This window comes from Vipera berus (assembly GCF_964194415.1).
Source record: "Vipera berus genome assembly, chromosome: 4".
NCBI lineage: Eukaryota > Metazoa > Chordata > Lepidosauria > Squamata > Viperidae > Vipera > Vipera berus.
The window spans coordinates 55,091,154-55,103,938 of NC_138206.1; the positions used below are offsets into that span (position 1 = coordinate 55,091,154).

Here is a 12,785-nt window from a genome sequence, read left to right on the forward strand (position 1 = left end):
GTCGAGGACTACCTATACTAAAAATATAGCTTATTTTTAACATCAGTCTAGGATTAAAGAGCAGGGTTTTTGGAGGCAATGGAAGGAAGCCCAGAAAGGCTTGATAAAGATTCCTCTCTTTAGAAATTAAGCCTTGTTAAGCTTGTCTCATTTAGTGTGTGTTTCAAGGTATTACTTGGCTGCATGCATTCTGTTACTCTACAGTAGTGACAGATTTCAGAGTCCACTATTAAACGCTTTCTTTTCTTTTCGTTTTCAGCAATACGGTTCCTTCCAGACAGAGAAGCTGGAATGTGGCCAAGTTGGAAGCTGGAGATCCAGCTCCATAGCAAACTCTGCCACCATCCAAGAACAAGCCTTTCATTCAGAAAACAGTGAACTTTTGTACACCCCACCGTACAGCTTACCTTTCTCATATCATTATGGGCACTTCCCTGTAGACTCTCATGTATTTAGTAGCAAAAAACAAATGCTGCCTTCTAAATTTGGCCAACCTCAAGGAACACCTTGTGAAGTAGCACGGTTCTTCTTAAGTACATTGCAGACAAGTGGAGAGTGCCAATGGCACTACACCAATTCTCTTGTAGCGGGGAGTCAATCACCATGTAAAAGTCCTGATCAGTCAGCATGTAATGTACGCCATAATCTCTTACAAAATTATGAAGGTGAGTATTATGCAAGCAATTTAAGAATAATGTTTAGATTTTAAACCATTTTTAGATTCTAATAACGTGTCATAGGGAACATTTGGATAAAATGTTTGATAATATAAGCAACTTTAGATTATCAGATCCTTATTTGTATTTTTATAGGATTTACAGCTACTCTCATTGTATAGTTATTGCAATTGTACTCTTGGAAGTCAAAGGTGCTCATATTGAATCTAGAGTCTGAAAGACAACTCCAGATTCAAGAATTCTTTAAATCATTGGCAAATTTTGTTGCACCGATTCTTATATTTTGCACCTGGATATTGGCACCCACATTTACAATAATGGTATTTTTATCTATATCTATTGTGGTTTTGTCAATATAAGCCTAATGTGAAAACCCCCTAGATTTTGCATTTATTTTTTACAGGATGCACTCAGATCTGAACCTCTCAGTCTGTGAAGAGGTACAGCCTTGGTTTGGGCTTCCTGATAATTGTATATTGTAGAGAAGGCAATACCATATTCTCACAATGTTAACTGTCAAAGACAAAGATCTCATGAAAGAAAGAAAGAAAATAATTCTTAAAATTAATATACCGTATTTTCCGGCGTATAAGACGACTGGGCGTATAAGACGACCCCCCAACTTTTGAGATGATTTTCAAGATTTTTCGTCTTATACGCTGGAAAATCAGCAAGCCCGGAAAGGCACGCCCTCCCCTCTCACTGTGGAGGAAGCAGGGCAGGCTGGCATCTGGCAGGAGCCAGCAGGACTGCCCTGCCGGCTCCCGCCCAACGCTCTTCCCTCTTGAGGCAGCATCGCTCCCCGGCTCCTAAGGAGTCCTCGGGGATGCTGCCTCAAGAGGGAAGGACTGCCCTGCCGGCTCCCGCCCGATGCCGGACGGCTCCGCCGATGCTGCTTCAAGAGGGAAGAGCGTGAGGCGCCGGCCATGGCTCTTGAGGCAGCATCCCCGAGGACTCCTTAGGAGCCGGGGAGCGATGCTGCCTCAAGAGGGAAGAGCGTCAGGCGGGAGCCGGCAGGGCAGTCCTGCACACGCGCGCACTCCCCAGCTGCTAAGGAGCAGCCGGGGAGTGCGCGCGTGCGCAGGACTGCCCTGCCGGCTCCCGCCAGACGCCAGCCTGCCCTGCTTCCTCCACAGTGAGAGGGGAGGGCATGCCTTCCCGGGCTCGCTGATTTTCCGGCATATAAGACGACTGGGCGTATAAGACGACCCCCCCAACTTTTGAGGTGATTTTCATGGGTTAAAAAGTCGTCTTATAGGCCGGAAAATACGGTAATTAGCTGAACATGAAACGGAGTTTATTTTGCAGTTTCCTACAAAATAGAAAAAACAGGGCAGATAATCACAAATGAAATATTTTCATCTTTGAAATCTGGCATATTTGATATGAATTACAATTGTGAGTACAATTCAGGTTCACTTGATTAATAATTTCAGTCTTTATAGAGATTCTGAGAAGCTGCTTTAGCTTCATCATGAAATTTGGTACAGAATAGTGTTCTTTTTTCTCTTGACAATTGCATTTAGAGTGTAACTGCTTAATCATTTTTTTTAATGTTGATACCAGCAGCTTTTTATTCTAAAATTAATGACAAATGTATTTGATGATTTATATTCAGATATGGAAATTGCAGTTTTTTATTTTGTCTTCATCTTTTGAATCCTGTTCATAATGTATTTCTTTTCTCCCCCCGAAGTGCCACTACCGCATAGGCGATACAACCATGAAAGTACCTCTGAAAGTTTTACAAGTTGTGCTAGCTTGACACCCAATAGCAAATACAAAGAAGAAATCTATGATTCTGGCATTATAAAACACAGCAAGACAGAAAGCAGAATTTGTCCAGCACACCATCTCATTAAAGAAGAAAATAAAGTAGTTTTCAACAGAGACTTGCCAGAAAAAAACAGCATTAGTGAAAAGGCCTTTTCAAACGCCTCCAATTCCTTTCTATCAAAATCGGAATCTTTCCAAAATAAATCCATTGGACAGTTAAGTCCCTTTGTCCCAGTTCCTACAGTATATGAACAAGCAAGAAGAATTTATATGAAAGAACCAAAATATGAAAATATTGCTAATCATGCTACAAATTTAAGTGAGCTGGAATCTGAGGAGAGAATGATGGCAAAGCTTGACAGTGACCCTGAAAACGACCATACAGTGGATGTAAGACATGCAGGACAGGTTCCGCTTGTCTTTCTGAACTATCACCGAGTTTTAGCCAAACATGGCGCATTTCAAACTTCTTCGTGCATGGCGACAGGCCACATAACAGAAAATTATGGACACAATTCTGAGGAAGTAAATATGTTTTACAAAACCCAAAGCCCCTCATCGGCTTCTTCCCCTGAAACTCACAAAGAATCCACACTTCCTCATTATATTGGAACTTCTGTAATAATAGCCAGTGGAAGGTAACAATAATTGAGCCTGTTATTAAATTAAAATAAGCAAATTGGAATAGTTTCCAGAGAGCATGAACACGCATGGCTGTAGCCAGTAAGGAAAGTTCAAGGTCAGTGGGAACAAACTTGTAGGTTAGCCATGTCAAGTAATACACTTAAGGTCAGGAGACAGAAAACTTCAGTGTTGTTTTATTACGAATTAATCTCTGCAGGTTGACTCTGCCATCAAGAAGCCATGTAACAGATGATATTTTTTATTATTCTTAAAAGTTTACACCTTAGATTTTACAAGTATCAGTACAAAGATGGTTTTCTTATCAACTTCGATTCTACAATTATGTTAACGTGCCTGCTAAATGGATATACTTATTTATGGCAGTTTTTTTTTCAAGTAATCTTTATTCAATGTCCTTGGAACATTAATATTTACAAATCATTCATTTTAATGCCTCTGACTTTAATATATTTTATCAAGGCACTAAAGAATTGCCATCCTGCATGACAACTATGCATCTTTGAACAAGTAAAAACTCCATGCTTACCGTTTGAAATATCTACCAAAGAGTTGACACTGTACTAAAGTTATTATATGAACCTTTTTAAAGAATCTCTGAAAACCAAGAAGAGCTTTTTCTATTTCAGATACAACTTCTAGATAAAAGAATAGATCCAACGTTTCCTTTAATTCTGATCCAAGAAAGTAGAGAAGCTGTATTCTGTTAATTTTGCTTTGATAATGAGATTTCATTTCATTTCAGCAGTAATCCTTTTCCAGAGGGTTTTGTGTGTGTGTGTTTAACCCAACACATTGTGGCACTTGGCTTGTTAAGCTATGATAAAATGCATTCACAGAAGGAATAAATGATAATCTGATACTCCTCAGGCCTGTAAAATTTACTTTGGATTTTTAGTAGAATATATATTATGTTGATTTTTTTATCTGGAGAATAACAATCTAAACACTTACAAATATTTTATGCTGTAAGAAATCACAATAAGTACTCTTCGGAACCCTTTTGGGAGCACTCCGGAATACACACAAAGGAAACCATACTCATATGGTCCTGCTCTTAAAACTGCAGATCACAAAAATTGTGTGGATAAGAGATTTTCTGCATGCAGTTACTGGAATATGCTACAATTAGCTGGATGTAACTATTGAAACACATTGTCCTATTTTTAAGAACATAATAAAAAAAACCCAAATAGTTCCACACATGTATGTGTGTATAATGTACATTAAAATGTATGTATAATATATACCGACATATAACAATACAGGTAGCCGTTGACTTATGACCATAATTGAGCCCAACATTTCTCTTGTTAATTGAGACATTTTTAAGTGAGTTTTGCCCCATTTTACACGGTTAAGTGTATATCTGGCTTCCCCATTGACTTTGTCAGGTCCAAAAAGGTGGGACGCTGCGACCATCATAAATATGAGTCAATGGCCAAGTGTATGAATTTTGATCACGTGACCGTGCAATGGTCGTAAGCGTGAAAAACGGTCAGAAGTCCCTTTTTTCAGTGCCACTGTAACTTTGAACAGTCACTAAATCGAGGACTACCTGTACAATTTAATTTTAATTGACTAGTTTTTTGCCTCACTGAAACAAGGCAGTCTTTCCAAACAAAAGGCAGTGTTGTGAATGCTCTTAAGTACAGCCAGAACCAGTATAAGGTTATTTCTGTGAAACGTTTTGTTATCTTGTGCAATAAACAAAACATCCTCACTGGTTGCACCTTGTTACACATCAAATAAACATAACAGACAATGGTTCTTAAACCATTTTTCCTGAAATACACTTTATTTGCTTTCGGATTTTATAAACATTTGCTACTGTGGAAAAAGAAGATTATGTTAAAGGAGTTTTTGTTTTCAGTATTATCCTTTCAGATCATTGAGAATGCACTTTTATTTTCACAGTGCCAAAGTAAGGATCTTCAAATTTCAGATAGGGATAAATTGTGCCCTGAGCTGAAGTACATGGTTCCAAAATGGTGAAAAGACTGTTCTAGGAATTCAAAGCACCTTTTTACTGGGACCCATACTTTATTATTAGTGGTCAAACTGTTCTTTCATTTCAGTATTGAATATCTTCTCATACTGGAAATTTCTGTTGAAAGATAATGATTTTGAAGTGTGTGACTGGAAAACCTGAGCAATCAGGACAGATATAATTGGTGACACATCTCTTTTATTATTAAAAGAGGAAAACATAGCCATATGCACAAATCATCCCCAAAGAACATATATGAAACTACCCTAAATTTGGTTGGTTTCTGACAAACTCATTTAAGATTGAAAACTTGTGCATTGGGAAATAGATGGTTAGCTTATTTTTATAGTTTTAGTATTCAAAATCAACAGTGTCATTAATGCAGTATTAAGTCAGATTGACTACTTGCAAAATCAGTGAGATAGATAAAAATTAATGCAAGGAATGGGCTTGTCATGGTCTGCCCCAAGCTAGGTTTTCATTTTATCTAGAAGCAGAAGCCTGATTTTCAGAATACTATGAAACTTGTCTAGAGATTTGAGATGTCTGTATTAGCAATACCAGAATAATTGTTTGCTACTGCACCAAAATCACAACTTCACCATTTTCCAAAGTACAAAGTTAAAAATATGTGAATTAATTTACTCAGGTTACTCAGACAATTTAAACTATCAGTTAAATTTATATATTGCAATAATGTTGAGTGAAATGATTTTTGTTCCTATTAACCAGTTAAAATAACAACAAGCTGCAAATTAGTATGCTTTTCCCGAAATAACTATTGCTGAAAACAGCAGTGGTAAGTAAATCCTGTAGTTGTAACATTACAAGACTGTATTATCAAATAGAATTAGTTTACTATGTTTTGAACCAGTGCCTATTTCTATATTCATTTAGGTAATGTTCTGGAAAAGTATATTTATGCTAAAACATGCATTTTTATTTTGTTATATTAAAATGTGTTTCCTATTGCAACTCTGGTTGTCAACTGCCTCATAAAAATAAATCTAATAGACAACTGTATAGTAATATTTTACCTGTTTTCTAAAATGCCTTTATGCAGTCTTGCATTAAAAAAAGTATCAGGAACCACCATACTGTAATTGTAATACATAGTCTAGTATGGTTCAAATAAGCCTGTGGCTCTGCAACCTTTTTAAAGTGAATACAGAATCGTGTTTCATGATTCTGCATATTCTATTGCATGTTAATCTAATTCAATTAAAAATTATATTCAGGAAAAATGCTGTTATATACTCTGCTATAATGAGGTATGTTCATACTTGGAATTTAAATAGAGAATTCAGCCTTCAGAATTAAAGACTGCTGTCAGCTTATAAACTTTCAATATTCAAAAAATATGAAAACACTACTTCTGTACAAGAATGGAAAGGTTTATACTGTATATTTATAGATGTAATGAGAGACCTTAAATTGACTTTTAGTCAGTTACTTATGATCTATATAGTTTAATTTGGGTAAAAATATATGGAAAATGGAATAGGAAAACCTAAGCATGTCTGGATCATATTGATACAAAAGCCACACTTCATAAAAAGCCTTTTTAAAGTAAACTTTATGGATTCTAATGCTGCGCACTAATTTAGGAGACATTCTGAACCTACTTGCAGATTATGTTGATTTGAGCCATGGTGATATTGTGACAGAAATTGTATCACACATGTACATTATGAAGATTGTGCCATGGCACGTTACCCTTGCTCTCCTAACAATTCCATCCCCCAGTCATATAAAACAAATGTCTGGGATTTCAGTTTCATTTTTAGCTTATTTGTTTGATCCCCAATTAATGAATTTTTTATTAATTTATGTCTCCAATATGTCATGCCAGAAATTTGCTATGCGTCAAGCTTTTTAAAACAACAGCTCTTTGGTTCTTGCTCTTGTAAAATATCTTGGTAGAAAAGGAGGAGGGGAAGTACTGACAACCTTACCTTAAAAACAAGGTGAATCGTGTGATCAAACTACTTTCTCCTGTCCAATCACAAAGTCTTGTGCGTAATATAAAAAGTTTCAGAAAGGATATTTAACCGTTCTGGGCCCCACCTGCCATCCGCAGAAGAAAGAAACAGTAGCAGCTATTGCAGTGGCTTACGCCAGATGGGTGGGTGGGTGGTGGAGAGCTGGATCATTGAGAGAGGGAGAGATGACTGGATTCTGATATTTCCTGTTCTCAATCAATAATTCTGTTTAATACTGATTAATTCAAGCATTCCCAGCATTTTTTCGTATTACACAAGATCCCATGAATCTGTGTGCAGTGATTCCTCAATATTCCATTTTCATTGCTTTTATTATATTGGATTTCAAAACAAAAATGTTACAAATGTTTATAACGTCAAGTGATAAAGAAGCAAAGTTTGAAAACCTTTGCCGCAACTTCTGTATTTGGTAAATTTAAATTCTAACTTTCACGTAATTTTTTTTTGTAAAAGTCAAAAGATATATCCCTTATAAAAAGCAGGTTTAGGTCTATAGTTCTGAAGCTTGCGCATCAAGAGCTATGAAACCTGCCATGCTTCTTCATTTATAACATCCATGTAAATTTCATATCACTCTGCTTTTTATTTTTTTAATATCCATTTTCCTCATGTTAGGTATAGGTAATAGAATTTTTCTACATAATGCTCTGGAATCTGAATGTATTGGACTGACTATTCTGCCGACTCTGCTGTTAATTGATCTAAAGCATCATGCAGGCATGTAAACCCTGTAATAAAATGGGCTCAACAATCCTTTCACAATCTAATTAGTGTATTTTAATTAAGCCAAATGCAAATATGCTTCAGGATACAGAATGTAAATTCCAAGACTGCGGGCTAGCTTGGAAAGTAAACTACCGTATTACTGAAGGAGGCAATAGCAAGCTGGTTCCACACTGTTGTCATATATCTGGATCTGTATATTAGGTTGGGATATTTTACAATTCTGCTACTTGTTCAAAATCACAAACAACAAAATTCTGTTCTGGAATAATAGTGTTTCTTTTATATGTAATGGAAAAAATCAATTACTTGGCATTCAGAATATAAGGAAAAAAATACCTAAAGTTTATAACTGTTGAAGAATATTTACTCCATTAAACTGTAAATTTCTTATGCTTATTTATTATGTAAGATTAACAAGTTAAATAAAATATTGTCAAAATAATAAGCTAATTATTTTTGATGGTTTTAGCCATGCTTATTAATAAACATCAAGCCATTTAAAGTTTCTTTTTGCCACTAAAAATAAAAAAAATGTCTAGCAGTGAAACTGTTGACCTATAGAGGTTGTGGTTTCTCCATCTTTTTCCCCACGGGTTTTAAAGAAGCAGCAGGACAGTCAGTTGTTAAAGATGGTCATTTGCTTTTAGTGCAAATAACAGGGGTTTGACTAGACTGGTTTTGTGGTCTCTTTTACCTCCCCAATTCTGAGATTCTGCCATCTATTCTTATTGATGCGAGAGAATTACTGGTAGTGAGACACATCCCAAACTAATTAAACACAGCTATGAAAAAAGGGAACATAGTGCATAGGCATATTTAATTCATATAAATTCATATAATTCAGAAAGTACTGACACAATTCATGTAATTGTCCTGGAAATCAGTGCATTGCATGAAGGTGGAAAAAACTGTGGATAATACATTATTTAGAAATTGGGCCATGTAAGATTGATATACTGTTCCTTCAGTGATGTGGTTAAAAGGAAATGAAAATGTGTTGTGCATCTAAAGCAGACACGTCAAACTCACAATGTCACACGACGTTGCGCGACGTATTGGAGCTTTTCCCCCATTGCCGGCAATGTGGGTGCAGTTTCATGATGCGTCCAGGCTGCGGGCCAGCAGTTTGACACCCCTAATCTAAAGGATGCAATACAGCAAATATTCAGCTTGGGCCAAACCTCCTCTAAAAAGAACACTGTAGAGAATTTCAACAGAAGTGGTTAACTTTGCAAATAAATTAAAGTTCCAACTTGTTAATTGAGACACGCTGTTAGGCATATGGTGCTAGCCTACAATGTTGGGTTGAAAATATATTAACCATAATGCTATGGCTTTAAGAAGTTAATTGGCCAATGGGTGTGTAAGTGTTCTCATGGCCATAAGAGGAAGCTAGGAAAGTAGCTTCTCTCTCTCTCTGAATTCACTGCTTTCTACTGTTACTGTTTTTGCTCTGCTGTTGGTTTACTACTGTTGTAAACCTGAACTGTGTATTGACCTCTGGACCGGTAAGAAGACTTTGTAGTTTGGATTACTCTTTGGACTGTTGCTATTGTTTATGACCTGGACTGTTTATTTTTTGACTGTGCATTTTTGTTCTTACACCACCTCAAAGTAAAATACTTTTTGCTTTTAGAACTCAGTGTATTTCTGTGTGTGATTTTTACTGCTCTCAGTGCCCTTCCTTGTCTGTGCAACTCTTTGGTAGCACAAGGAGACCTCTGCACAACAAATTCCATAACACTGGTTATGGGCCCAGGCCTGTACTGAGAGTAAGTACACACAGTATTCCTAGCTGAGTTTGTATTTGGTGTAAAATGGCACAGGAACTGTTGTCAGGCATCTCCTGGATAACCCGGTTGGATGGGACAAACTATGTTTCCTGGTCCACAAAATGCTGCTTGCTTTTGCGCAAGGAAGGACTATGGACTGTTGTAAATAACCCACCAGATACTACTGCTTGGGATCCAGATGACGAAGAGGATGCAAAGAAGTTAGACAACTTTAAACGTAGCAATGAGAAAGCTCTTTGCATTATTGGACTAACACTGAATGACCAGCAGCTTGTCCATATTCGTGGTGAGGAGTCTGCTGCTAGGTGTTGGGATGTTTTGCGAAGGCTTTATGTTCGAGACAGTGTGGGTGCACATATACACCTTACACGTAAGCTGTTTAGGGCTCGTCTGCAGAAGAATGGAGATATGCTGACCCATTTAAATTACATGAAGGCAACTTTTCAAGAGCTTCATGAAAAGGAGCTGATTTTTTCAGAGTTGCATCAGGTCTACATTATTCTGTCATCTTTGGATGAGAGTTATGATGAGTATGTTTCTTCTTTGGAAGTTCTGACCAGAGAGGAACTGACATTGACTAACATTACTGGGAGACTGCTGGAAGAGTCCAGAAGGAGGCGTGACAGAGACCAGCTGAGAGAGACACAACCACGAGAGGAGCAGCCATTTGCCACTGCTTACAACGTCAAGAAATGTTATTCTTGTGGGGCTAGAGGGCATATAGCCAAATTCTGTAGAAAGGGTAAAAAACAGAATGTGAATAGCAGTGGGAAGGCTAAGAAGGGCATTGGTTTGGCTATTTCTGGTGAATCAACATCCAGAAATAATGAATTGTGGGTTGTTGATAGTGGGGCTTCACAATGCATTACCAAAGTGAAAAAGAGGTTTATTAATATGAAAAACAGCAACCAATATGTTTCACTAGCAAACGGTTGGAAGATGAAGGCCTCTGGTGAAGGTAATTCCTATTGTCCATGCATTAATGAACAGTTACCTATGTTATATATACCTAAGCTAAGATTCAACCTGTTATCTGTAAGGGAATTGGTTAAAGTTGGGTTTGTGGTAACATTCAGAGGGGAGCAATGCACTATTGAGAGGAATGGAACCTGTGTAACTGCTAATTTGAAAAATGGTTTATTCGTTCTCACAAGTAACCAGGTTAGTACAGTTAAAGCTAACTCGATATGTGAGAACAAGAAGCCACATGATGAATGTATACATTTATTGCATAGGCGGTTAGGGCATGTAAACTTTAACTCACTACGTAAAACAGTGGAATTAGTAGAGGGAGTTAAACTGAAGCCATGTAGTAAGTATTTGAATTGCAATGCCTGTAATCAGGAAAAGAGCAAGGCAACTCCTGCAAACAGGATAAACGGCTTCAAAACAACTGTTCCTTTGGAAGTTGTGTTTGCTGATTTAATTGGACCCATGAAACCAAGTTTAGGAGGGTCATGTTATGTTTTAAGTATATTGGACCACTACTCTAGATATGGTTTTTGTTATCTGCTTAAGTCAAAGGCAGATACTTTCCAACAATTTGCAAACTGGCTGAAGTTCGTGGAGAGAAAAACAAAGAGAAAGGTACAGTGCATAATTACTGATAATGGTACTGAATTTACAAATAAGTGTTTTGTTGATATGCTACAATCAGCTGGCATTGAGCATAAACGTTCAGCCCCTTATAGGCCTCAACATAATGCTTTTGTTGAGAGACGTGGGCAAACGTTACAAGCCATGATGAGAACCATGTTACAAGATTCTGGCTTAACAGATAGACTGTGGGGGGAGGCAGCAAAATGTGCAAACCATGTTCTGAATATAGTTGTTAATACTTCTACTGGTAAAATACCATATACTATATGGCATGGTAGAAGACCAAACCTTGATTACCTGCACACGTTTGGCACCCCAGCTTGGGTCCACATTCCTGCACAACTCAGGAGTAAAGGCCAACATAGGGCTAGGCAATTATACTTCGTAGGTTACGAAGCTAACCACAGATCCTATCGTTTCTGGGAACGAGGCACAACTAATGTATATAACAGTGCTAGTGCAAAATTCCTTGAGCACGTTGGTTGGGATAGGTTAGAGCAAGTAACTGTTAATACTGATCCTCTAGTGTTTGAGGACTCCTCTGATAACGTAACTAGTAATGATAATACATCTCCTGTAAATATAAAAGATGAAGAGGAGATAGGGGAGATAATAGATGAATCAGAGGAAGGAAAGGAGTCAGAAACTCAAAACCCTGTAATTCCTTGGCGTTCAATGCGTATCAGACATCCACCTGATCGCTATGAAGCTAGTATAGTATGTCAAGTTAGTGTAGAGCCATCTAACTATGATGAGATCAGGATGTATCCTGAAAAGGAACAAGCATCATGGAAAGCTGCAATGAACAGGGAGTTGAAGTCTTTGCAGAATCTTAAGGTTTATCAGAAAACAAAACTGCCACCTGGTGAGCAAGCTATAGGTTGTAAATGGATATATAAAATAAAGAAGGGAGTAGATGGAACTATAACCCATAAGGCACGTTTGGTTGCACAAGGTTTTGCCCAAACTACTGAGGATTATGACGAAGTGTTTGCACCCAGTCTACGGGCAACTACTTTAAGAGCAGCTTTAGTATGGGCGGCTAAAAACCAATATATGGTTAATCATGTAGATGTTGAAACTGCATATTTACATGCTCCATTGCAACATACTATTTATTTAAGAATACCACCAGGATTGACCAGTGATAGAGACCATGATTGTTGGGAATTAAAGAAAAGCCTCTATGGATTGAAACAATCAGGCTATGAGTGGAACAAATGTATAGTTAATGAGTTAAGTGCATTAGGTTTTGTAGCCAGTAATGCTGATCCTTGTTTGTTTAGAAGAGAACACAACGGAGCATTATCTTTTCTCTTATTATTCACAGATGATATTGCAATAATAACAAAAACTGAGTTAGAAGCACAAACTATCATTTCAAGATTGCAAAATAAATTCACAATTAGAAATCTTGGAGAAATTAGCCACTATTTGGGGTTAGATATTGTGAAAACAAATAGGGGTTTTAAGGTGTCACAAGCCAGTAAAATATCTCAGTTATTAAAGAGATACAATATGGAAATGTGTAAACCAGCTAAAACTCCGATGGCTATGGATTTTAAGGACACTAATGTTG

At 37.2% G+C, this 12,785-nt stretch overlaps 1 protein-coding gene across 1 annotated transcript in view; it reads left to right on the forward strand.

The window, feature by feature from the left end:
* Positions 1-3,095, forward strand: part of SIM2 (SIM bHLH transcription factor 2) — a gene marked incomplete at both ends in the record, with an annotated part of 38,257 nt that extends 35,162 nt beyond the window's left edge. Inside the window, 2 exons of the mRNA XM_081326268.1 lie at positions 260-665; positions 2,374-3,095. Of these exons, the coding sequence (XP_081182394.1) occupies positions 260-665; positions 2,374-3,095 (1,128 nt within the window). The remainder of the gene's footprint in view (positions 1-259; positions 666-2,373) is intronic.
* Positions 3,096-12,785: the final 9,690 nt, after the last annotated feature.